Source organism: Sinocyclocheilus anshuiensis, unplaced genomic scaffold (genome assembly GCF_001515605.1).
Source record: "Sinocyclocheilus anshuiensis isolate Anshui unplaced genomic scaffold, SAMN03320099.WGS_v1.1 scaffold496, whole genome shotgun sequence".
In the NCBI taxonomy this organism is placed as follows: domain Eukaryota; kingdom Metazoa; phylum Chordata; class Actinopteri; order Cypriniformes; family Cyprinidae; genus Sinocyclocheilus; species Sinocyclocheilus anshuiensis.
This window is the reverse complement of record NW_015555736.1, coordinates 643223-670052: the sequence shown is the minus strand read 5'-3', so window position 1 is coordinate 670052 and position 26830 is coordinate 643223. Positions and strand designations below refer to the sequence as shown.

General features: G+C 37.7%; 1 protein-coding gene across 1 annotated transcript in view; it reads right to left on the bottom strand.

Moving 5' to 3' along the window:
- Nucleotides 1–24759, bottom strand: part of dnah7 (dynein, axonemal, heavy chain 7) — a 74650-nt gene extending 49891 nt beyond the window's left edge. Inside the window, exons 1-30 of the mRNA XM_016466616.1 lie at nt 24732–24759; nt 23866–23920; nt 23626–23679; nt 23452–23542; nt 23180–23348; nt 22999–23089; nt 22657–22837; nt 22304–22376; nt 21698–21823; nt 20084–20203; nt 19631–19814; nt 19276–19455; nt 18508–18780; nt 18292–18419; nt 18143–18221; nt 17815–18039; nt 17274–17420; nt 16677–16997; nt 16107–16474; nt 15094–15280; nt 12498–12691; nt 9940–10138; nt 9188–9328; nt 8643–8855; nt 8399–8508; nt 7871–8039; nt 5058–5160; nt 4694–4821; nt 4117–4329; nt 90–188 (exon numbers count right to left, since the gene is read on the bottom strand). Of these exons, the coding sequence (XP_016322102.1) occupies nt 90–188; nt 4117–4329; nt 4694–4821; nt 5058–5160; nt 7871–8039; nt 8399–8508; nt 8643–8855; nt 9188–9328; nt 9940–10138; nt 12498–12691; nt 15094–15280; nt 16107–16474; nt 16677–16997; nt 17274–17420; nt 17815–18039; nt 18143–18221; nt 18292–18419; nt 18508–18780; nt 19276–19455; nt 19631–19814; nt 20084–20203; nt 21698–21823; nt 22304–22376; nt 22657–22837; nt 22999–23089; nt 23180–23348; nt 23452–23542; nt 23626–23679; nt 23866–23877 (4578 nt within the window). The 5' untranslated portion in view covers nt 23878–23920; nt 24732–24759. The remainder of the gene's footprint in view (nt 1–89; nt 189–4116; nt 4330–4693; nt 4822–5057; nt 5161–7870; nt 8040–8398; nt 8509–8642; nt 8856–9187; nt 9329–9939; nt 10139–12497; nt 12692–15093; nt 15281–16106; nt 16475–16676; nt 16998–17273; nt 17421–17814; nt 18040–18142; nt 18222–18291; nt 18420–18507; nt 18781–19275; nt 19456–19630; nt 19815–20083; nt 20204–21697; nt 21824–22303; nt 22377–22656; nt 22838–22998; nt 23090–23179; nt 23349–23451; nt 23543–23625; nt 23680–23865; nt 23921–24731) is intronic.
- Between the last annotated feature and the right edge of the window lie 2071 nt (nt 24760–26830).

Here is a 26830-nt window from a genome sequence, read left to right as displayed (position 1 = left end):
TGACTGATAAGTTAGTGAATATTAATTGGAGAATTATACATACATTTTAATGACTGCATATGTAGAATATATTGATACAGATGTGATACCTCAAATAATGGAAGGTCATGAGACAGAAATTTCGGGAGGTTGACATCAATAATAGATCTCAGCAACAGAATATCCTCATTCTCCTCTGGAAACTTCAGCTGTGACATGTTAAACACAGGGAGAGAAAGAGGTTTGACACTCAATAAAAGATTCGCTTGTGCCGTCACTTTTCCAGGGTCTCCAGGGAGAGAGTGGCATTCAGCCACATTGTCCTTGCTCATTCTTTACCATCACGGTCATTTGCAACTCAGACCTGAGGGGTTTAGAGCATGCCTTTGTCTCCAGAAGTAATTTCAAGATGGCAAAAGAGTGCAGTCTCGGGTGTGATGGTGCAAAGATTGTTGTGAAAATGACACAGGCGTATTCATTTGTGAGAGCAGAGATGACACAAGCAGGTGCTATTCAAATTTGGCAAAACGAGAAAAGCGAGTGGGAGCTGCCAAGGTCAGGTTCCTCCTCTGCCTATTTCAGCTCTGTGAGATTTGGTTTTGTGGCTTTAATATTTCAGGCACCTTACTGTCACACTATAAACACAGTAGGAAGAGTAACAGTCATGTACACATTCCAGTAAAATACAAGTTGTCATTCCTTTCTTGAGTGCTTGTCCTGTTTTATTCACCATATTTAGTTATTTAGGCCAGTGACTGGATTATACAAATAAACTCACTCCCTAAAAATTCATGTAATAACAGCATTTTAATTAAAGTTGTCATATCATGAAAAATCGAATTTTTCATGACATTTTGAATATTAAACTCTTAATTCAACAGTACACTTCCTTCCCAGTGATAAAAGACAGTATATGTACTATGGATGCTACTTGGTATTTTAAAACTATGCCCACCCAATAGCAATGAGGAAACAAGCGCAAACTAGTATAGATACTTTAATTCATAATTCACTGCAACTGCAGCTCTGGATATCTTCTGATGAATCCCAAATAAGAGTGTTGCAATATACCAGTACTGACAATGACTGTGATATAAAAAAATAAAAAAAAAAAAAAAAAAAAAAAAAAAGATAAACATATAATATTTATATATCATAATAATGTTATGTTAATTCAACAAATACAATAATATTGTAAATCCAGCATTCGCAATATAGCTGACACCTTAACATAGTAGGTGGCGGTAATGCACCTTAACGCTGGTTGAAACCCGTTAGAAAACAGAAAAAAGAAGACAGTGTGTTGCTACTACTGCTGCACAAAATCACATCAGAGGAGATGACAGATGAAAACAAGAAACTCTACCTGCACCCGAAAAAGTTAGCTCGTTACAGACACCCCAGTCTGCAGGAAGTGCCAGTCAACTACTTTTGGTATGCTTTTTTACACTTTTGTTTACAAACACTCTCTCCATCTCCCTATACTTGTATTTTGAGCGATTTTGTATTCATTTATTTAATTTTGTTAATGAATTTATTTATTTTTGGTGAATACATAAAATAAACCATTATTTCATTAATTATTTTCAAAATTTCTATAGATATTGCAGTAGTATCGTATGGTGATGAGAATAGTGTAGTGAAAATCTGGTATTGTGACATCCTTAATCCCAATGCTAGAAACGTGGCTTAAGTTTCTATTTTCAGCGGCACAATGTACATTTAACCTGTCACAATACAATGAATGCTTTTCTTTGTGACTGTTATTGAAGGATGCTGCTATTAATAAATGAAAAGCGAGAATCAGTGTACCAAAGTGCTGTTTCTTGTCCACCCTAACTGGGCCTAAATTTTGATTCTAAAGGGCTCGAGGGAGGGTTAAAATGGTAGCCTGATCTCATAAGTGTTCATAGGATTTCATACATATGTCGACGTGTAAATTTTAGAGCATTTGGACATATGCTGTCAAGTACAATATGGCCGTACCGACACATATAAAATCTAAAACTATGAATGTAGACGCAGCTTTAGAAAGTCCTCAAGAATCCTATACATATATATTCATTAAAATTTTATTATAAATGTATTAGTATAGTTAAATTTTACTAATGCATACAGTAGATACATTTGAGAAGACAACATTTTAAATTGTAATTTAAATACAAAAAGTTGTGCTGCTTAATATTTTTCTCTTTGATGACTAGAAAGTTCAAAAGAACAGCTTTTATTTGAAAAAGAAATCCTTCTTCTTCTTTATAGTCTATTTTGATGTGTCCTTGCTGAATAAAAGTACACATTTCTTTCAAAATTGTATTAATGCAGTGATGTGACTAGAAGAAAAAGTGTATTTACAGTTCCCTGTTTGCTAACAATTGTTGGACATTAAAACATTAAACATTAAAATACTTTGTTCACTAACTTTAGTTTGGACAATAGCTGTTGGCATCTTTCTTATTTGCACCCACAAGATGCCAAACTGCTGCCGTGGTTATATGTCAACCACTGTGAGTTCGGGATAGCAGAAGTGACTCTTTTATTCTGCACAGACACAGAACAATAGGATTCACTCCTCCAAATAAATGCAACTGCCACTCCTAAAACTTTGCAGGGAGTGAGTGGCCTGTGTGACTCTTGACAGGAGACATGGCTTTTATTTAGATGGTGCCGTCGTATCAGAATAGTAGAGTAAATGGAAAAACAGCATTCATCTTGCTCGAGGCATATTGTGTGCAGTGCAGTTTTTCCTTTGACCTGTCTTCTCTGATGGCCTATGGCTGCACCGCTGTTCTCAGTGTCTGAGTGTCGGTAAATGACAGCTGTATGAGCATATTCCCTTGTGCATACTAAATACGCTTTTAGGGAAAATCAGGTAGGGTCACCTATGAACATGAAAATCACTGTGTTCTGGCCTTGCTTCAGGGGATCTGCTCATACTGAAATGAGCATACTCTATGGTGCTCTGTACACAAGCTTTGACTGCCTGTCTAGCAATCAAATGGAATTATAGTGTAACACATGACAACTGCACTTTTGTATTGACATTTCAATCTGAAAAGTGTGCTGTTTGAAATCATGCTTCCTCACATTCTGTTCTTTACACAGCCTAACATTATTCTTCACCATTCCAGTGGAATTTAGGAATAATTATGGCTGGGCATATAACTGAGCAAGACTACCATAAAGGAAAAAATGTTTTGGATTGACTAACAACTAACAATACCAATGACAGATGTAGATAATTTCTAGCTGACCACTACATAACAATTTACCCTTATTGTCTAATTTCGACATTAAAACATAAAATCCCTTTTGAGATGTCAAAAACACCTCATTTTTGTTTGTAGCGTTCATGGGAGAGAAAGAGAGAGAGAGAGAGAGAGGTGTACTGATTGGAGCCCATAATTCTTTAGGGTCACACAGGTTTTAGAAAAGTTCTCAGTTTCAATAGTTTGTGTTTTTCACAGATCTGCAATTCTCCAGGCTGCTGAATTGAGTGTGAACACTATTTATATTCAATGTCAGATTCATTTGGCTTTGATCCACAGGCAAAAAGTGGAGTGTGCAATGGGAATTGAGATGAAGTGGAAATGTTTCACTCCTCTGACCCTTGGTAACTCTGTGCTGATAACAGTGGCTGGTGAAGAGGAACTGAGCCAATTGCAGTTGGGAGTCATTCAGAATTGCTTTAACAAGTTTATGAAGCGCTCAGAAACAGTGGCTCAGCAGAAGCAGCAGGAGCCAAAACATCTAGCTACTAAATGAAATGAGATGTTAAATCAAAACAAAAAAGGCCTTCACATTCATAGACAAAATGCAATCTGATTCTTCAAATAACGACATTATAGATTCAGGCCACGAATGTTGCAAATAAAGGGCCATGATTTGAAATGCAACTGTAAACACCACAGAGTAGTTCTCTTGTGACTTTAATCAGTTATGCTGAATTAATATATTTTATATTATGTAATAAATATTTTAGATGTAAGGCCCAAAAGTCCACAAACTATGCATATACTGTATATGTGTATGTCACTGCAAAGCATATTATTTTTGATTAAAATATTTAAATCATAGCATGGTGATAAAACTGCAACATAACATTAGGGGATTTTTTTTTTTTTGAGATACAGGTCCTACCTTCAGGTTCCCTGCGGCAGTCAGAACAGATTTGACAGCTCTCATGCCGTAATCATAGTGGTGCTGGGAAGAGAGCTGCTCAGAGCACAGTCTATACGTAGCTACAATCTTCACTGAGAGTGGTCGTGCTCTGACAAATCCACAGGAATACAGCACAATCTCAGCTATCAGAGCATAGTCTGGCACCATCATAGCCACTGTCCGGAAGAGAGCCTGCAGCAGACAATTACACAACATTCACAAACACAGAGCAAGCACTATATGCTCCAATAAAACAGGACAGAAACACACAGTGAACAGTGACAGCAAGAAATAAAGAAACGTTATAGAAACACTTTCAATGAACAATATGTACAGAATCATATTCATAATGAAAAATCATTGAATATAAAAATAATAATCATTAGATATTCTGTAACACTTTGCAGTACTCTCTAACTTCTCTACCCTAACACACTTACTTATATTAACATTAACATCATTTTTCATATATCATTTACAGTGAGGCTATATATATAAAAGTAAGCACATTCCATATGCAAAGCAAATCTTTGCATGAATTAGGTTCTCTACATGCCTTCAGGTTGTCAGGCAGCTCAGAGCGTCCTGCATAGCCAGGGTTCATTGTGATAAAGACAGCACAGGTAGGGTTCAGTTTCAGCTCTGTCCCCTCAAACTGCAGCATCTCAGCATGGGCAGAAATACCTGAAGAGAAAATAATAATGTACGCATCCAAACCCAAACAAAAGAAATCTCATTAGACTGACAGATTTATGCCATTTAAGTATCCAAACACTTAATTTGACTGGACTCATCAGGTTCAGATGTAGGCATCTATTAAGCATATAGGGGGTTTGGAGAAAAAAAATCTGTAGCTCCATTGATTGAACCTTAAAATCCATTGTCAACATTTAACTCAAAATGTGCACACAAACACACACCTCTCTGGATGGTTAGAATTTGCTGAGCCACCACTGAAAGCACTTCCAGATCAATACGGTTGAACTCGTCAAAGCAGGCCCAGGCACCGGACGACAACAAGCCCTGGAAGAGACCAAGTATCTTTATCATGACTTAAAGCAGATGTAGTCTGAACACTCCTGTGCTGCAAGATAACTGACAAAGGGTGAGCAAGGTGACATTAAAATGCAAGCCCTTTGCAATTCTAAGCTCTCTGATTAAGATACAGCTGTGGCTCCCTGATAGTACTGAGGCTGTACAGCAAAAGCATTACAATCTTTGCTAGCATACCAAACTAAAAGGAAAACTAACATGCATGTTAAATATAGATATAGTGTGCCCTAAAAGTCTAAGACCACTAGAGAAAATAATTATATTTTGCTTTTATCTAAAATTTTCCAATACAATCTTTTTAAATTAAAAGGATAGTTCACCCAAAAATAAAAATTCTGTCATTAATTGCTCACCCTCATGTCGTTCCAAACCAGTAAGACCTTTGTTCATCTTCGGAACACAAATTAAGATATTTTTGATGAAATCCGAGAATGTTCTGACCCTGCATAGACAGCAACACAACTGACACATTCAAGGTCCAGAAAGGTAGTAAGGACATCGTTAAAATAGTCCATGTGACATCACTGGTTCAACAGTAATTTTATGGAGGTACGAGAATATTTTTGTGCACAAAGAAAACAAAACCAACAACTTTATTCAACAATTTTTTTCCTGCATGTCACCGTCCGCTGCCATTCACGAGAGTACCATGACGCATATATGTGCATTCCTCTGCTCATAAACAAGGCGCAGCGTGTTCTAGGCGCATACATCGTGCTACGTCAAACCAAGGGGAGAGGATTTTGAGTCCAGCTTTTAAAAGACAAAAAATAGCCGAATAATATTTTTTTATATTTTATACACCGGTGTGATTAGATCATTCAGTGCAGCACATCACCAGTTGCTAAATTCAAATCTGCATTCGCTGGCTGACGCTGAGCCAGAGACAGATGCGTTTTACAGCGCTATGCATTATAACCAATCACACACGATTCTGCGGAGCTTATCAATGCAATGAACAATCAGAGGCATTCAGATGAGTCATTGCTGAAACGCCGGAGTTTTGTTCACGCTGTGAGATTATATCAGTTATACAGTGCTATTGTGGCTGCTGTGTGTTCAATGACGGGCATGACAAGGCTTCCCCCACCTTCACTCATGCCCCCTCATAAATAATGAGTGCAGTTATTAATGACAGAATTTTCTTTTTTGGGTGAAAAATCCCCTTAACATTCATTTTAAAATGCCTTAGTATTTGTATATGCTCCTCTTTTGCTTTAATGACAACAGAACTCAAAGTTTAGAGGAGCATCTTGAGTTTCAATGGAAGCAGTTTATTTATTTATACATACATACATACAGAAAATGAACATGGTCATTCTTATAATGAACTAGAAAATATTTTTATTCATTCTACTTTTCTTTTTTTTTTAAATGTTCAGAATCATAAAACTTTTTATTTCCCCCAGAGTAATGTCTAACTGAACTTTGTATTTAGAAAAGCTCAATTTAATTAGAAATATTTTTGTGGGGTCAGTAATCTGGAAGACAACACAAGACATGATGAGACAAGACAAATCTCATTATGTACTATTATTTCGAAAAGTTCATAACCCCTTTCTACAAGCAAACATTTTTTTCTTCAACAATTCTGGCATTCTGAATATGTGTTACTATAGTAACCAGTGATGGCTAGTGGTGCAACGGATCACAAAACTCACGGTTCGGATCATATTACGGATTTTGAGTCACGGATCGGATCATTTTTCGGATCAGCAAAAAAAATTCTGAAAGCTTATTTTAAGTAACCACAGCAAAAACTACTATCTTAACTAATAAAGTAAGTAAAAAAACAAGAACAATTACACAAATTAGATGAATACAACATAACAGTTACAAATAAAGTCAGTAACAGTAGTATTCAGGTGCATAAATATAATAACTACGTGTAAAATTACACAGTAGTGCTCACCGCACAAGTTAAATACAGATTAATCTCTGTTAAAGCTGTGGTGTTATTTGATTAGCAGACAGAAGCAGGTATTTATTGGCTGCTGTCTCTTTAAGACCAAACGCACGGACCTAATACTGACACACATCCGGTTTCTTTCGCAGCTGTTTACGTTCATTTAAGACATAACCAACTGTGTTTACTACAGTACTCGCCAAAACAGGTATTTTAACATAACTTTGTGTGTATGTGAAAGAGGAATCAATTCGCTGTTCACGCGGTGTCTCTCTCTCTGCGTGTGCGCGCTTCGGGTGTTTGCAGCAGCGGCTGAGCGCATAGAAAACAGCGCGTGAGTTAAAATTGCGTGAATGTGTAAATTGGCAAGACAAAACATGTGCAAATGATAAACTTTCACTCTATGATGGTTAAACTTAACAGTTAATCCGCGAATCACATGCGTGCCGAACCGTGGGGCCTGGTCCGTACGGATCATTGACCATCTACGATCCGTTGCACCCCTAGTGATGGCCATGTCAGTCAGTGTTGTGCTGTTCTGTATGAGAGGTTTTTTTCTAAAGACACATTATGCTTGACCTCATGTGTGTTATTAACCATCAGTTCATATTAGCATTTTCCACTAACCTAATGCCACATACTGTTATATTATTATATGTTCTTTTTTTTTTTAAATATAAAACATTTTGCTGTGAGCTGAATAATTCAAATGTACATATAACTTGGCTAACTATTCATGACATGCATCATAATTATAGACTTTGTAACACTAACCTTAAAGAATTTGCCCAGTGCAATGTAGTCCAGGCCATCAGAGCAGTTGAAGACTACACACTGCTTAGCTATGGCTTTAGCCAGATCTTTGGTGGTTTCGGTCTTGCCGGTACCTGCAGGACCCTCTGGGGCTCCGCCAAGATGTAAGTGTAAAGCTCCAAATAGAGTTCTGGTAAAGAAGACATGTTGAAAAGGTGAAGACAGAGTTTATATTCAACCAAAAAAATAAATAAATAAAAAACCTTTACTGAATTTAATCATATTAATTGATAATTCAGATTGTTTCATTTTGAGAGATGAAAATAACAAATTACTATTCAAAAGTTTGGGGTCTGTAAGATTTTTAAATGTTTTTCAAATAAGTCTCTTATGCTCTTATTCACCAGGGCTAAATTTATTTGATCAATTATCCAGTAAAACAGTAATATTGTGAAGAATTATTACAATAAAAAATACTTTCAAATGTAATTTATTCCTGTAAAAAAACTACTGCCTTTGCTTTTTATGCATAATGTGAAGAATTCTGACCTATAGCAGCGATCAGTGAGAGGGGTGATGACCAGTCGTGGTGTGTTTCCAAGATACTCATATCCGTATGCCAAGCCTGCATTGATCATCTTTGTCTGAAGCTGGTTTTCCTTCATAGACAGGGTCAGATCAAAGAGTCGAGAGGGGAAAAAAAAAAAATCAAAGCAGATTATCTGAGTGTCCAAAACAATAGCAAGACACAAATCATTTTCAATCACGCTTACAAACACTCAGATAGACTTACAATCCAATAGTAGCGTAGCTGGCTGAGCCACTCAAAGTTGGTCTCATCATCCACACCCTTCTGTACCAGAGAAGCCAACACGTCCCGAGCATGAACGTCAAGCACCACCAGTGCTCCAAGTGTTACTCGGTTCTGTTTGGATAGCTTGCCACGCACCAGAGTCACAATGTCATCTATCTGAGTATTGTTCTGCTCGAGATAGGCCTGAAGAGCCTGAATCAGAACACAGAAAAAAAAATGCAGTCATAAGTACAGTAAGACAACTTGAAATGAGGCAGATAATAACTACACATTATCTTGGCTACTATATGGCTAATTGGCAAATAAGTAAATAGATATTAAATTTTAAACTGAGTTCAGTTTATTTTATTATATGAAAAGAAAAGACAAAAATATCATATCAGCTGCATGGACAACTGTCTAGTTTAGCAGGTCACTATGCACAAATACATAGTAGAATGCCATGAATCACCAATAAGAATTAAGTATTCCACAGAGCTCTGCAATAAAAGATTATATTGCTACTGTATGTATGTATAACATACCTTTGGTCCCTTTGCAATGGCTTCATGAATGTCCTTTGTCCAGTAAACCTGTGAAACACAGAGCACTGTCTGACCTGGCCAGGCCCTGACCCAGTTGATCCTTAGGTCTTTGGGATATGCTTCAAATGCCTCTCCAATCACCTGACAGCCAGGAGTCAAGAGAGCAGTTAGCATTTTACAGTTCTAAGAATGGCAGAGACATGAATATGAAGACTGACATGAAATTCATCCACTCATAGCTTGAAACCATGATCCTAAATTTAAATTTTACCCCTTAGAGTTCCATGTTTAAGGTAAAATAAGGTTTTTACTTTGAGTAATTCTGTGGTGTGGAGAGGAAATTTAAGTGTCTGAAAATAAGGCTGTAAATACATTTGCGTTTATTATGCATGTTTTTAAATAGCATTTTCTTTCACTTTGATGTTATAAAGATTTTGCGTTCATAAGTAGAAAAAAACAATTAAATATATAGCCCTAATGCTTCAAAGTGCTTCCAAATATATATATATATAAAAAAAAAATCCAAAGTGGGTGAATGTCTTTAGAGGCACTGTATATCACTGTATTATTAACTCTCTCAAAAACCAAAAACTGTCATTGTACAACCACAAGCAATTACCTGTGTAAAGGATTTGTCAACAGAACCAACTAATGTACAAGCCAGACTAAACTAAATCGAATCCAATTAAATTGTTTCCATTTCTGCTATTCAGCAATCCACTGACTCAGAGAAAGTTCATACACTTCTGTACCTTGTGAATGGAGTGGAGCATGCCAGTCTCCAGCTCCAGGAGCCATTTCTCCACCTGCCCACGAGCTTTAGATGTAGAGATGATATCCAGCAGCTCCACCACCTCTCCTTCGCTGCTCCTCATATGAGTGATGTCCAAAATGTCAGTGAACACGACGTTGGCAATACCCTCAAAACACTTCTTCAGGTGGGGCTGCACCCTGGAACATAAAGCCGACGGTGAACTGTTGCCCGTTTCCAACACAAGTTTGATATTTCATTTGAGGTGACATGCTTCAGGAACACCTAGATGTTCAGAAATCTCAGGTTCAGAGAAAAAGCAATACTCAAATGTGTAAAACTGTCAGACGATAGCATGGACGAATTTTCCCTGAGTCAGTGACTCTACTAACTTCATTCATTATCACTTCCACCCAGCTGTTTTGCTGAAGTGTGTATCACAAAGTACTTTGTGATACACACTTCAGCAAAACAGCTGCTGCAATTCAGATTTTTTTTATTTCTGTAAAGCTAGAATTCCCTTTCAAATATAGAAATGTAGGAGACACAAAAGACAAGTGAGAATGACACCGCGAGAGAGAGATAAAGAGAAAGAAAGCAAGAGAGAGGTGATCAGAACTGGTAATAGAGCAGAAAGGCAAGGCCAGCCAAGGCCAACATTCCTAGTTTGTGAAACCAAAAGCCCTATAGTAGTACAATTTGAACTTGCATTTGAGGCATCATCATTCATCATTAAACAAATTCCTGGGGTGAAATATAACTAGATTTGCTTATATGTTAAGGGCCTGCACAGGGGAGCCACAGCAGAGAAACTAGGCCAGAGTGTCACAGGAAGAAGAAAAAGCACTATAATTAAATTCCCTCAGTAAATACTGGGTTTTAAGGGGTTCAAATTGGGTTTTCCGAGGCCGAGGTGAAGCTAAATTGCTTTTCATTTGTCCTTCCCTGTTCCTTTTGAGGCCTCACATACTAAATGTGTATGTAGGCAGCAGTGGTTAGGTAGGCGGCGTAACATCAGTTGGATTTGCCATGGGAGACATGCCAAAGTAGGCTATGTGAAAACATAAGATATATTCATAAATATCACAGGCTTGAGATTAAAGCTCTGCAGAGTGAATGCTGTGTTTCTTATTTCATGTTAGAGTAAATTACATCCAGCCTACATTCTACATCAAGGTGGAAATTCTTGCATTTACTAAACCCTCAGAAATCTTGGGACTTTGTAGCAGCAATTTGAAACTACTAATATCCAATAAATACTATTAGTCATCTGTTTCAAAGCTAGATGATAAAAATACCATGTAAAACTATATTTCAGAGTGTGAGTTGTAGCGATACAGTTTCACTCACAGTTATTCTTCATGAAAATTCAGAAAAAGAAAGCATAGCAGCACTACACATCAAAAATTGACCCAAACTTGCATCATCTTAAGGTTTTTTGAATAATTGATATAGCACAGACTGATCTACCATAGTTCTTTCCGACATTCAGTCACACAGCCTGGCTTTATTATAAAGCAATCTATCAACAAAGCGAATCTAAAACAGCAAGAATACTGAAAACAGAAGACTTCAAAATCAGATCCTCTTAACTGCTGACAAACAATATTCCTTAAGCCTATAAATAATGTTGCTTCCAGAAATGTCACCTTTAAGCCTCTTTTTCTTTGAGGATATGGAGAAAGTGTGAGATTACTGTAACTCACACCACACTAAAAGTGCAAACCCACAGAAATCCTGACACTTTCTATAGCTTCAGGAACATTTTTAACTGCACCGGTAGAAATGGATCAAGCAGAATGATCACTAGTGGTTGACCAATATGTGTTTTTTGATGGTCAGTGCCTATACTTACATTCAGAAAGCATGATCGCTGATGACAGTTACATGCCAAAATATACTGTATACACTACCATTCAAAAGTTTGGGATCAGTACTTATTTATATATTTTTATTACTTTTATTTATTTATTTGGAAAAAATAAATTCTTTCATTTCTGATAAATCTTTTAAACATACACACACACACAAATAATCCGTAAAAAATAATGGATCACAGCTTCCAATGTTTTCAACATTGATAATAATAAGAAATGTTTCTTGAGCACCAAATCAGCATATTAGAATGATTTCTGAAGGATCATGTGACACTGAAGACTGGAGTAATGATGCTGAAAATTCTGCTTTGCCATCACAGGAATAAATTACATTTAAAACACATTGAAGTAAGTTATTTTAAACTGTAATAGTATTTCACAATATTATTGTTTTTACTATATAAATAAATGCAGCCTTGGTGAGTATAAGAGACTTCTATGATTAAAATCGTACCAACTCCAAACTTTCAAAATTGGCGAATGTACTACAGTGATAGCACATGAGATGCCACAACATTGTTTAAATTAAAAGAAAAATTAATTTACACAACATTTACTCAAAATTCACAAAAAATTCATTACCCACTGACACAGCTATTAGTAAAATGTAGAAATATATCACCAAATATCAGCCAATCTATCAGACTGTCATTACTGAGTACTTTTAAAAGCTCCCCTGTACCTGGTTGGATCCTTAGTCTCTGCGAGGATCTCCAGCAGCTCGTCATTGGACAGGAAGAAGAAGCGGGGGAAATAGAGTCTCTTCTTCTCCAGGTATTCATTCAGACCCTTGAGAATGAGTTCCAGCAACTCGTTACTGCTTTTCATCTTTTCTAGCATCTTTTCAATGGCCACCACTGCCAGGACATGCTTGTCCTAAGAGAGAAACACGTAATATTTAGATATGTGTTATAAAATTCAAATGAATGATATGGGGTAGCGAGACTTTTAGTCTTCCGAAAATATGATTGCAGCCTACAAAACGTGTTGCTATGATGCTTGGTTTGTTGTAGGCAATCCGCAAGTCATTGGCATGCAGTTTTTAGGTGCTCTCATAGGTTGCAAGAGTGTGCTTACAGCCCCAAGCCAAAAGATACCACCAACAAGTCACTACAATATTCTGGTTCTTAGATATGGCTTGGGTTCTTCCTTCAGTGTACAGTAAGTCTATGTGATTCAACCATTTTCAACACCTCTCCTCAACAAGCCCCACAGTAATATCTATGCCAATGCAAATTACTCCCTGAAGTTTAATACTTAAGGGTTTGTTCAAATCCCTTACTGTATTTATGAGAAATATCTTTTATATCAAACAACATTAATAATTTAGTAGATCAGTAAAGTGCATATTTGACCGTAATGGGACATATTAGACTGATCTCTAAAGGAAGCCTCTGGACCGTGTGTGATGTTTTCTAGTTCAGCTGCAGTTGAGAAACTCAATAATGAAAAACCATCAGACTGCTTTTAATTCTCTGCCCTTAAAGTTCTGCCAGACAAATCCAGTGATGAAAAGATGATATTCATAGCCATATTTCCCTGCTTTCACAAAAGAGTTCATTTATGAAAGGTGTCTCCCACCAGGAAAACTCATCCTATCTTTCGCTGTCTGATTTTCAAACGTTCCTCCAAAGGTTGTATGAAGGCCAAGTCCTTCATTAGAGAGAGAGGAAACAATTGGATACCCCGCCCCCTCCCTTTCCACCCCTCACAGATGCTCCTCACCTGTAAAGAGATAATAATAGCTTTTTCCCCTTTTCGGATTGCTATTGATTTTCTATTACCTACGGTGACTAGACTTCACGTTCACAGAGAGATTGAGGTTTAACGATCACTTTTAGATGACAAAAAGGCCTGATTTCTTGACAGGGACTGAGAGGAAGTAATGAGGGGTTGTTAATAACCAAAGCCTACACAAAATAACCCTTTTAAAACATGAAAAGACACCATTGGATGACTCTAATGAAAGAGAGAGGGGATGTTTTATGCCAATTACTCTTTTAATTATTCTCCCTCTCCGTCACACTGAATTACATTAGAGTGAGAGGGTGAGTGCTGCCGGAATGCGTCTGAATGAAGGAATGCTGAAAATCATCCGCTTCCTTTCACAGGGTGCAGAGACATGCAGGTGGGCTGCTCAACAGAGCCAAGATATTCACAGTTACTAGATCGCATTTTCTTCATGAACGCATTCCCTTTCATTTAGCATCACACCTCGGGATCCAGAACAGCTTCATATGTGTGTCTTCAGCAAAAATAAAAACTGGACTCTGCATCCCCCAAACACCCCACTGATATTATAAGCATGCCTTTCTTTATGTACTGCTGTTTCCTATAAAGCAGCAACAGGCAAAAGCACCTGCCTTCCAGCTAAAATAATACGTGTTTGCTTTTCCAAGAAGAGTCATTTACGGTTCGTAATGTGGAAATCGTGGAGTGGTGTAGGAATTATTCAAAAAGAAAACATCCTTAAAGAAACCCAGAATTCTGAATTCAATTACATAATGTTTATCTCCGTTTCTGTCAAAAGGGGAAAGTTAGAAACACATTAGAAAAGAGTAAATAAAATCTGGAGGCAATGAACAGTTCTGTGGGTACCGTAGATGAAGAGAGACACCTAGTGGACAATCTGATATGGCAGTCCATAATATTATCTGATTACAGCTCGATTAAGCACAAAGCGGTCTTTCAACAGCATGCTTATCGACATAATCGCGTTAGATACATATAGAACAGAATATATGGCTATAGTGAGTTTCCATTTCAGAGAGTGTTTGTCAACTGTCAGAAAATTGTCTCTGAAGAGTCTGTGATGAATTAGGATAGTGCCTCTCTTAACTCACATAAAAGTGCTGAGGTTTTTTTTTTTTTAAACTATGGACACTCATTTTTTTCAAACCTTGGGGAGGGAGGCAGCATGCCTCGTGATGCTCGATTACCTTGTTTTCCGCACACTCCTAGATTTGAGTCCCTCCAGACAAAATCCATAATTCCTATTTGACGGTACAGCCAGGTGACTTTTTTTTCCATTTAGAGGAGAGACAACAGATATTGATGTCTCTCAGAGCACTGAGACTGGGCTTGCCAATTACTTGCCAAAGAGTCTCTAGATGAGTGACTGTGTTTGGGTGTGTGTCTCATAGCGGTCTCATTTGTCATGAACACACTATAGTTTGATATGTCAGAAACTTTTTCAAAGAGTTATTCTCAGTTCTAGATATAAACAAACCCAAGATTGTTTTTATATTTTGCTGCATATGTAGGGCTTTCTGACTCACCAGGCTGACTTGTTTCATAGTGTCCCTCCAGGTTTTATCCACAGCAGTAAAGCGACGTCCCTCTTCGGGCATCTGGGCCATGATGTCTGGGGAACTGAAGATGGGCTCAAGATAGAGCCAGGTGCCCTGAACCTTTAACCACTCATCCATAATTTCCTGCAGCAAAAGCAGTTTGCCCTCCCAGTCCCTGAGATACATGCATACAGACACACAGTGTAAACAAGTGAGACAAATAGCTAAATACCAACACTTTTCTGTACCAATTTGGGCTCACTGATACAGTCTCTTTTTCCATTTTGGTGCTTCAAAATCAGGATTACAAAGTATGTGACTAATCACGAGACACTAAAGCTATTAAACCAACACGGAATTAGTGCATGTACGATTTTGTAATCGTACCATACTGAACTGTGTTCTAATGGAAATGCTAATGTCACTGTTACTCACCTTGCACAGAACCTTTCAGCCTGACTGTTGGGAAAAAAACTGCTTGTTTCACAAGCAAATTTAGAATCATAGCTAGACCCCTTTTAATGGGGTATAAGCCCCAGTAAGGTTTTGCTGTGCCCTAGTAAAATTTCCTTGATAAATCATTGTCTGACTAAATAAATTACAGCCGATATGGCAGAAAATTAGATGTAAACTAAAATACATTTTAGCAGTGCTCTATAGAGTAAATTGATCTGTAAAATTTAAACTAATGAAATGATCTGCACCACATACTTACATTTTGTTACATATTATGATTTAAATAAATAAGTAAATAAACCTAGAAATTTAGAAACAAACCCCCAAGAAATTTAGAAGTAGATTTGTGAAATTCTTAGCCGGCTTGTGGCCCAGTAATGATCAAGCTCTAGATGATGATTATTATAAGCAAATGTGAATAAGCAAATATGACAGCTACAATTCTGGCCAACCAGAATTACATACAATATGTATAAACTTTGCATATTAATTTTGCATACACGTTCATATTGAGTGCAAAATATGCACAAACACTCATCTCTCACCGTATCTCGGCCTCAAATGGCTTGATGAATGGTGAGCCCCTCATGGTCTGGGTCTTGACAATATGGTCATCCAGCAGCATCTGGATCTCATCCAATGAGGACAGAATGGAGGTTCCAGTTTCACGATAGGGCAGGAGGGTGAACTCTATCCCCTCCCATTCACTAGCCATGCGCTCCATGGCCTTTTCAAGGCCGTGTTCCTTACTGGCCCCTTCGCTGATGGTTTCAAAGGCAGAGAGGTGAGCTTCCAGATGCAGTGGAAGAAACTGGGCCACACAGGCATCCTCCTCTGAGGGCTTGATGGGGAAGCCGACAACTGCAGACATGGCCTCCCAATGGCGCTCGCGGAGACCGGGGTTACAAAGCACCTGCCGAAACAAATCATCCCCATAATTAATGAGTAGCCCGGCATAGAATCTGCACTCTCAGAATTCCCCAGAAAGCACAGCAGATTTCAGCCCCTTACATGTTCTTCATTAAATATAATTTACAATGCTTTCAGCTACCAATAAGAGTGAGGTACCGTCAAAAATGGACAGTTGGGACAGTGACTCAAATGAAAACCATCACCTGCACTAAAGGAATGTGTTCCTTAAAGGCTTCCACTTCTGTCTTCACAGAGGTGGCGATTTGAAGAGCTTTGGGTGAGTCCTGGAAGCTTTTTTCAAGCTTGTACAGGGAACGGCTGTAGTTACCCACGTCAGCTTCCACTTTGTCCGGGTTGACAGCTGAGAGTGGGCCGTTCACCCACTGATGGTGCTGATTCTGAAACTCAGCCGCCGTCTCATACAGCCGCAGATAAGGGAGCAAATGGTCTTGAAAAGTTTTGCATTGTGGGTACTGAGAGACAGGCCAGCCAAAGGCCTCCTCCTCCTGGTTGAAGCCTCTGATCTGATGGATAAAAGAGTGAATGAGTTTGATTGTGCAGGTGCAACGATAAGAGCGGCTATTCTCAGAGGCACTCTAAAACTCTTTTTCTCCTGCACTTTAGATTGTGCGAACAGGCTTGAGCTTTTCATAATGACAATAATATTTTATTTACATCTTCGTATTTCCATTTAGCATTTTTATGCAATATCCCAAAGTTTAATTATATAATGTGGATGAAAACCTTGCTAATGAAGCAGTGAAATAAACCATAATGCTTTTGTCCAGAGTACACAGTACCTTTTCCATAACCAAATCCAGTTTGGAATTGAGGGCCTGGGCTTTTTTCAGATATTTGTTGAGCTCAGAGACGTCACCAAAGGTCATAAAGTCCTCCACTTGCTGTTCATAGCTCTCGATATCCTCCACAACCCTCTCACATCTCAACTACGATTTAAAAACACACATTATTTTATGCAATAGTGCAGCAGTGCCAGATTGGACATCAAAGTGCAGAGTTTTAATTAGGTGTTATTGGTGAATTTATGTTTGAATTTCTGCTAAGATTTTACTTTTTGTGTCTCTGTTTGTGTTATAGTTGCTGATAAATAATTTTTTTCAAATGTTTTGTCACTGCTAAATATAGAATAAACACTCATGCTTGGAGGTTCTTTATTGTTTTCCCTAAATGTTGTTCTTATATGCACTATGTAATGTACAAAGTGCTGCATAATGTGAAGATTCGATGTGTCTGTTTCCAGGGTATGTTTCCATGTTTGGTTTGATCAATTGTTTTTAGGGTTGTCTGTGCTGATTGACCAGCATGTGGCATCTCTAGTACCTTCAGGCCATTCTGGAACTGGTTGGTCTTCTCTTTGATAATCTGGCGGTGCTGATCAAAGACGGAAGGCATGCGTGCATGACACTGGAAGGTCTTGCTGTTCAGCTGAATTTCTGTGTGCGAGAATGTGACATAATCCACCAAGAAACACAACCTGCTATTGGACTCCTGAAGCTTCATTTCCAACTGAGGCATTTCCTCAGCCTCCACCTTCATCACATATGCCTATGACAAAAAGGAAATAATATACAGTACTGAAAGATCTTTTGTTTGTCGACAGAAACTAAACAGAGACAGGTTCAAAGATAGAGATGAAGGTCAGTATTACCTTAAGTTCCATGAGTTCCTGTGTGTTTGATGGATTTCTGAGGGCTTTATTTGATATTGTATCATATTCCTCACACAACCTAGAGATCAGTGACATGGGTTACTAACCGGTTACTGAAAAAATGTTTTGGAAATTTGTCAGTGACTCACTTGCTATTGAACTCTTGATGACCCTGCAACATGTGAGTGACCAGTTTCTGCAGGAGACCTTCTGCTCGCTTCACAAGGGCACAGACCAGATCATGGGAGTGCACTTCAAACATGCCCAAACGCACCACCTTAAACACAGAACACAATAAATGAAGGTTTTGGCCATAATTCTGTGTGGAAAGGCTGCTAAAATGTGGACTGTAAATAACCATCAACCTTCAGGGTGTTGTATTGGATTTCATCAGCTAACTGCTGGTAGCGTGTCACCTCCATCATCAGCTCCTGGAAGGAGTGCTGCTCCTGCAGGAACTGGGTAACATCCTCCTCAGCTTGCTGGGACACCAGCGGAGCATACTTATCATAAAGACGGACATGCTTCAAAGGTTCAGCTCTTTCTGCGCGTATTACACGTGTGATCTTCTCCTGCTGGGTCTTCAGGATCTCCGGCAAAATGATTGGCTTCAGAGTATGATGTGTTTCTGGGCCAGGCTTGAATTAGTATAAATGTGTAAACACATGACACAGAAATGACAATAATCAGAGTAAAGTCTTCCTTTTGAAGGAATGACAAGTGTGTTTGGTTATAGTGGCTGATAATATTTAGCTGATGCAACCTAACTATGGGTAATATTTGTACAGTGTTAAAGAAGTGATATCACACTTTTCTTCTCCCTGAAGGCCACTATACTTTTTTGTGCTCAAAACATTCATAACTTGCTAGAAATATATATGTTAACTAAGTTAACCGAGTTCTGTTTCAGAATGAAAAATCTTTGTGACAGTTTCAATAAATTGTCTGTTTTCACTGGAGCAAGACATTTTGAATTCTGAACATATAAAATGTTTTCAAGTACACTGAACTCTTTTATCTAAAAAGATCAATGAAAATTTGATTCATGATATGTTCCCTTTAATATTAATATAGCTATCAAACAACACAGCACAAACGAGATGTAACATAAAATTAAAAAAACATATGTTTACCCATTCTGAGTACAGCTTCATCTCTACTCGAGGGATCAAACTTAAGGATTTCAGCATCATGTCATACACATTTAGCAGAGTGACTTCAAAGTCTTTGAAATCAGGTTCAAATCTGATAGTATTTTGATCCAGCACCAGCCTTAGGACGAACCCTGGATGCTCATAGGCTCGCACTGACCGCTTCAGTGGGTAAAAAAAAAAAAACATATTACTTCATAGGCCATGGGGATTTATAAAGGCTGTCAAAATGTAAATAATAAAAGATACACTGAAGCAAAAAAAGATTCCACAGTGATATAAAAATTATATTTGTTCAAAGAAAAAAAGGTTCAGAATTCAGTGCTACAGATCTTACAGGGTCCTGGGCGATGAGGTGTGTGTAGTCCTGAATAGACTCCAGTGCCAGGCTTTGGAGCTGGTAGGTCATGAGCGTGGCCAGACAGTTGTAGAAAGACTGCAGTTGAGCAACACTACTGTTGCTAGGGATTAGTTTGCGCTTGCTACCAAGACAACAGATTTGCTGCACTTCTGGTATCCACCTGTTTGATTCAAAACAAGAAAAGAAACAATTGGAGATGCATTGTTTTTGCAGAGTACAGTCTGCTAAGCTTAAGAAAATGATTTGGATTCTGTTCAGCTGTCGACAACTTGTAACTGCCTACTGCAATATTGAGTAGTAAGCAAAATCATTCATTGTCAAGTTATTGTCTTCATCCGTGAAAAATTCAACAGATAGCTGGGATGGACGATCAATTCATGTGGTCGCTGATGAATTGACAAGTATAGGAAAACAGCTGAGAGTGCTTACTTTTTGAGAAGGATGCCTGTGGCATATTCAGTGTGTTTGCTGACTAACTGCTGAAAAGCAGACAACTCCACAGATTCCTGCTCGTTGTGGAAGACCTCCACATCAACAAGGCGCAACTTCCTGCAGAAGAGAACAAGACAATATAGTCATTATGGAAAAGGCTCTTTGTGATTAAGAAGTGCGCTTAATGTATTGAATGTTTACCTGAATGTGCACTTGCTAAAAGTATATTTTTTCATCACTGTTTCATTACACAAAGTACACTTTGTAATAATGTCAAATTAAATGTTTTACTTTAAATTACATTTTAGTTACATTTAGTGCAATAAAGTGTCTAAAAATATTACATTCAGTTTGCACTTATATTGTTTTAAAGTATATAATTATTGTAATAAGTGCTCTTTTACTGACAGGTTACTGACAAAATGTTTTAGAAATTTGTCAGTGACTCACCTGTTATTGAACTCTTCATAACACTGCAACATATGAGTAACCAGTTTCTGTGTGATGCTAAAGTATGATAAAGTGTACTTTTTTCCTAGGGCTGGGTAAAAAATATCGATATCTCGATTTTAATCGATTCTCATTTTTACGGAACGATATTGATTCTTAAATCCCAAGAATCGATTAGTCTAGCCCAGGGGTGCCCAAACTCAGTCCTGGAGGGCCGGTGTCCTGCAGAGTTTAGCTCCAACCCTAATCAAACACACCTGAACCAGCTAATCAAGCTCTTACTAGGCATACTAGAAACTTCCCAGCAGGTGTGTTGAGGCAAGCTGGAGCTAAACTGATCATCTTCTCCACATTAATACCAGTTTCAGCACAAAATAAACATGACTAAACATCTGAAGGTAAGTTAAAAGAAAGAGTACAACTTTACAATACGTATCCTGTCTCATGTAATCGCTCAATCAGTGTTTCAGCCTTGCAAAGACGGCTTGTAAACAATGTCATGTAACATCACATTTACCTCAGAAAAACATATTTGGTGACCATAAACTCATTAGTCAGCTAGAAAAATAAACTGTAGAGGGTCATGTTGCTAAATATATGCACCATATAACATCTTCATTATAATTTTCACTGTTCTTCAGTGTTTAATTTATGTGTGAATAAATCCATAAAGTTTTATGACAGCCACTATTTAAATGTTTATAGCCTATTTAAAAAAAACTAAATATTATTATGTAATTATAACTTTATTATTTTAAAAACTTAATTAAGTGTAATTTTAGCAGTTGTGTAGCCTATAAATCAGTTTTAAGCTTCAATATTATAGTAATGTAGCTAGTACTAACTGACTCTCACGTATATTTTACAGCATTAGTTGAGAGATTTTTTTTCCTTGAGAAAATTTGGCATGTAGCCTACTGTACCTGATATATATATATATATATATATATATATACAAAATAATCGATATTGAATCGAATCGGTGATCGAATCGAATCGCAAGCTTGTGAATGATAATCGAATCGAATCGTGAAATTTGTGTCAAAACCCAGCCCTATTTTTTCCGCAAGGGGCTTCATTTGTTACAATGCAGTTCAATGCCTTCAGTATTCAATAGTCCTGTCCCACAGTGGACATTCTTCATGGTCATCTGACACTTACTTGAAAGACACTTGCCACAGATCTAGTACTGCGAGCATAGTGGGATTGATTGAGTGAAGCTGGTGTCTCATTCTTTTCTGGGCCTGAATAAATGATTTATTCCATGGCTTTGGAATAATTTCCATTCTGCAAGAAACAAAGGGGCAATTTAATATACAATGATTGACAGAATATTGAAAAAACATTTATATATACAGTATATGTTTTTTTTTAACATAAGGCTTTTTTAAATTTACCAATAACACTATTTTCATATTGCCATTTAACAATATTAACATAATTCAAAATGCTTTGCGTCATTTTGGCAGATAAAAAGGAATGAACTATTGTTTTTTATGCATATTACAAATCTTGCTACAGTAAAGGATGCTAATAGGGATTAGAAGAAGGGGATTAAATAAAGTTTTAAAGTACTAATACCACAGAAGTTACTGGTACATCAAAGTCACAAATCACATAATGTAAGGCTAAATTTGAATTTAGAAGAAAACAATTACTTTCAAGAATCTACATTATTTTGACAAATATACACCATTAACTAGAATGCCTTATGGTCAGTTTTATGCCTAAAACACTCTATTTGTCTTGTGTCTTGTCAGGACTCACTCCTGTCTGTGTGCAGGGAGATCTCTAGCTTTGGACTCCTGATTCTCTCTGGGGTCTTGCAGCACAAAATCCACTACATGGAGAGCAGAGGACAACACCACACACAATACTTGGTCATGGCATTTAGACAGTAGCATAGAGACTAAAAATTATTGTTAAAAATTATTGTTTATTAAAAATGACAGTAAGATATATCTTGTAGGAACAAGCACCTAGACTAAACATCAGATTTTTTTCATAGGCATTGAGTGAAAAATGTTTCTCCAAGATCTCTGTGCTTTAGACCACTGAAATATATAAAGCTACTGTGTCTACTTTGCAAACTGCCAAATTAGCCAAACAGAAGACCATACCTATGGCCTTTTTGACACTGAGCAGATAGTCTTCTCTCATCTCATCTGAGAGAGTCTCAATGGTTCCACTCAAACTCTTCAGGTGTTCTGGGACTAAAGCAAGAACATTCTTAAGCCAAGAGTCCTCCATAGCTGCCACGTCCTCTGTGCCTATCCCATTGCGGATGTAATAGTAGTACCTCTGAAAGACAGAAAACAAGACACAATGTTTGTGGACAAACGGCATAAGGACATACAGTAGTTTTAATACAGGAATGCCTACCTTTTATTCTAATGCCTCACATATGAGATGAAATGAAACGGAACTAAAATGCACATGCAGATAAAAGGGTCATTGCTTACCAAAATGTCCTTCTCTGCAGCAGTAGGCGATCCCGAAGTGGATGGGGTGCTGTCTTCTGTGATGGACGTAGCAATGGCATCTTCACGGTGCCTGAAATCATATTGTTCTTTCAGTGATTATACTGTATGTGACAGGTACAATTTATCATCAAGATCTCATCTTTATGCAAATCAAACCCACATAATAATGCTGACAAGAGCACTGCGAAACTGCTCACGATCCTTCTTGGGTTGGACACCGCCACGATGCCTGTAAGAAAGTCCTGAAAGCCCTCCATCTTTGGTCCCCACATGCTGTGGACCTCGATGACGAGTCGGACGCCAATGTACCCCTGCTCCTTGCACATCTCCTTAAGGGAAGTTTGAAGCATGTTCTCACAGATAGTACAGTCTGGATTGCAAATGTAATATAGTATATGTTTTTCATAAATCAAAAGACATTGTATCACATACTAGAGAGCAAAGAGCCAAGGGTGTCCTCTTGAGATGGTCCCTGAAGTCTAAAGCTAGGGCTTGCTTCGTGCCACCGAGGTTTTGACTGAACCTAAAGGTTACAAGCCACACTGTTGTTGGTTGAGAAGACATAATCTTGACTTAAAGATATGGTGGATGAGTGCCAGGCTTTACCTGCTGTATCTGTGGTAAAAGACCCACAGTTTTATCTGGTTTCTTGAGGGGGCTCTTTTTACCAAAGGGCAAAAAGGAAGATGTTCAGTGTGAGAATTATTATTATTAGGAATTTGTGTTGTAAGTTAATAGTGTATATCATGCACTCCGTGTGAGAGCCATTCTACGATAAGTTATTCATGAGAAAGTAACTATAAACATATTCTATTCGCCTTAAATACAACTTCACTTTTCACTCACCGGCATCTCCATGTTCAGCACGTTGGTTTTCGTCTTTACATTGAACTGGTCGGAACTGGAATTAAATTGGTCGTTTTCACATTTTAAAATGAAGCAACGTCGTATCTTGCAGATGTCAACACATCGGTGAGAAGAGAGTTTGGCACATTTTTATAAAAACACAGCTCGTCACCTGTCCAACTGTCTGCAGGTCGAGCAATAACTTAAACACGATAGTTTATTTGGAAATGTGTTTGTAAGTTGTTGTTAAGATACGTTTAAAAGGTTTGGTTTGTTAACATTACCTGTTTTCGGTCAGTAACCTATCCGCTTGTGAAATGTATTGGCGTTGCTAGGCTGGTAACCAAGGAAGCGCGGTGCCTGGTCTACATTTGACGTAATGTGACAGCGCCCGCCCCATGCACGCGTATGTATCGTGTATGTATCGTATTTTAGCTGGTTCATAGATGTAGAAGTAAAAATACACCTTCTTCTTTGCGAGAAAAAAAAAAAAACGGGCGCTAGTGATTTTGTAGGCTACTTGCAGTCAACTGGTACATGCCAGCGAAGATGAAACGGCAATCGAAAGTCACGTCTTCGTATAAGTATGTAACAAAAGAAGTAAATAAAGTAACATTCTAGATAAGCCACATATTCTCATTCAAATAGATGATGACAGAATGTGGATGCATTTTAGACACAAAGGTAATAGCCTACATATAAAAACTGCATATATGCACCTAATTTAACATGCAGACATATATCTTCAGCCTCTGTTTCTTCAGTTAAGCATGTGATTAGTCATTAACGATACAGTTAATCAAACAGCTTGTGTCATGAGATATGGACTAGAATAGAGTGACAAGTTTTTCTTTAGTTGGACATACTTGGGCTAGGCCAGGGGTAGGCAAGTCCTGTCCTATAGAGCCGCAGTCCTGCAGAGTTCAGCTCCAACCCTGAAAAAAAACTCACCTGCCTATAGCTTTAGTAATCCTGAAGACATTGATTAGCTTGTTCAGGTGTGTTTGATTAGGGTTGGAGCTGAACTCTGCAGGACTGCGGCTCTCTAGGACCGCACTTGCCTACCCCTGGGCTAGGCCTAAACTCCAATTCACACAAAGACGCCACACTTCCAGTTTTCTGGTCCTGGATGTCCGGGTTCTTCTTAATTTCCTTTCTTCCTTACAGAACTTGTGCAAAACTTGCACATACACTATTCCTGGTCACTCAATCAAAGAGAAAAACAAACAACAACCTTAAATCATAAAGGACAAGGAGTACAGAAACCCTCTAGAGGATGTGGAGAAAGACAGAGAGTGAGATAAATGAAATAAACTACTGGCAAGCATGGAATGTTTGAAATGAAGGGATATGCATGATGGGGGGGAAGAGAGACGCACGGTTTCATTAACCCCTCGCCGCGGCTGAGTGCCATCAATCAGAGTCAACATTACAGTGCTCTGACATCAGACCCCTGCTGCTCTTTCATCAGTACATGATGAGCATCTCTCCAGAGGAAACCTATCTCTCTGAGGCCATCACACACTGCATGAGGCTGTTTATGAGTGTCTTTGACTTTAACAGATACTTTGTGTTTTTATGGCCGAATTCACAATATAAAAAAAGGCTGTGCTCTTTTCTTAGCTGGTGCTTCTGGAATTGCCCCCAAAATCCTGCTTGACACATGCCTGTGATGAAAAACTTTAAAACGCCCTGCTGTAGAAATGGAATAAATGTAAGACTGGTCAGTACAAAAGGAAATATAAACGCTATATAAAAAAAAAACAGTGGTCATTGTTTCATTTCACTTCCTAAAGGGAACAACACCTGCTCCAGTCCTGCCACCACTAGAGGGAGCGTTTACACAACACTACTTTTCCCCCCTTTTTTTAGTAGACTGAAACATTTTTCATTATATTTACATGTTCTTATGCTATTGTGTGCATAAGTTAACTACTTAAACTTGACAAAAATGTTGTTTGTTATATATTGTGAAGGAGCGTTACTCTTGATTTGTTTTATGCTGTGCATAATCATAAAACAGAATGCTAACGAATCTCTAATGAATTTATTTAAAAAATAATAATTGTAAAATGTGTATAATATATAGCAGAGCATGAGAGCAAAACTACAGCACCCACAAACAGCGCTTACAACACAGAGACAATATGAAAAGATTATAAACCAGAATAGTAAAACCATTTCTGGGTGAAGAGAAATGCGTAAGAAAGCGTTTGTGTGCTAGACTTTTGGGAAATAAAGATATATTGGGCACTGATCAGCATTCTGAGTCAGTTTTGCTGACTTAAATAGTTGAAGAAAGAAAGTATTAAATTGCTCATAAGGATTTCGTTTTTTTTTTTATTGTTTAGTACAGATTATTTTTTGATTATTTTACTGATTATTTTTTAAAATAAATTCATTAGAGATTCGCTAGCATTCTGTTTTATGATTTGTCATATATATTTTTTGACAGTTCTGCAGCTGTTACCTGGATGGGATGAATTTCTGTTTTTTTTATTTTTTTTATTAATTTGCTTAAATTAGGACTACATTATTATGTAATTATTTGTTCCATTTTTATCTAAATAATTTAGCACTTTTTAAACGTTTTGAATGCCAAATTGTATATGACAAATATGATGATTTATTCTGTATATGTTTATGATTAATATAAATGATAAATTAATAAATATAGGGCTTAACATGAATTATAATCTATTAATTCATCTGTCTAATAATGTCTAAGAATATAATAATTATGTCTACCAAGCTCTGATAATGTATGGAATATTATATTAACAGCCTATCCAAAAAAAAAAACAATAGGCCGATACCTTTAACTGAAATGCTTCTCTGCAAGGGTGTCCCTTATTTAGCCTCGCTGAAGGTGGCAAGCAACCCTAAATGCGAGTGAGAGAAGCCGTCGTAAAAGATAGATTACTAAAAAACGGACAGAAAGGCTTCAGTGCGTTAGGTCATGTAC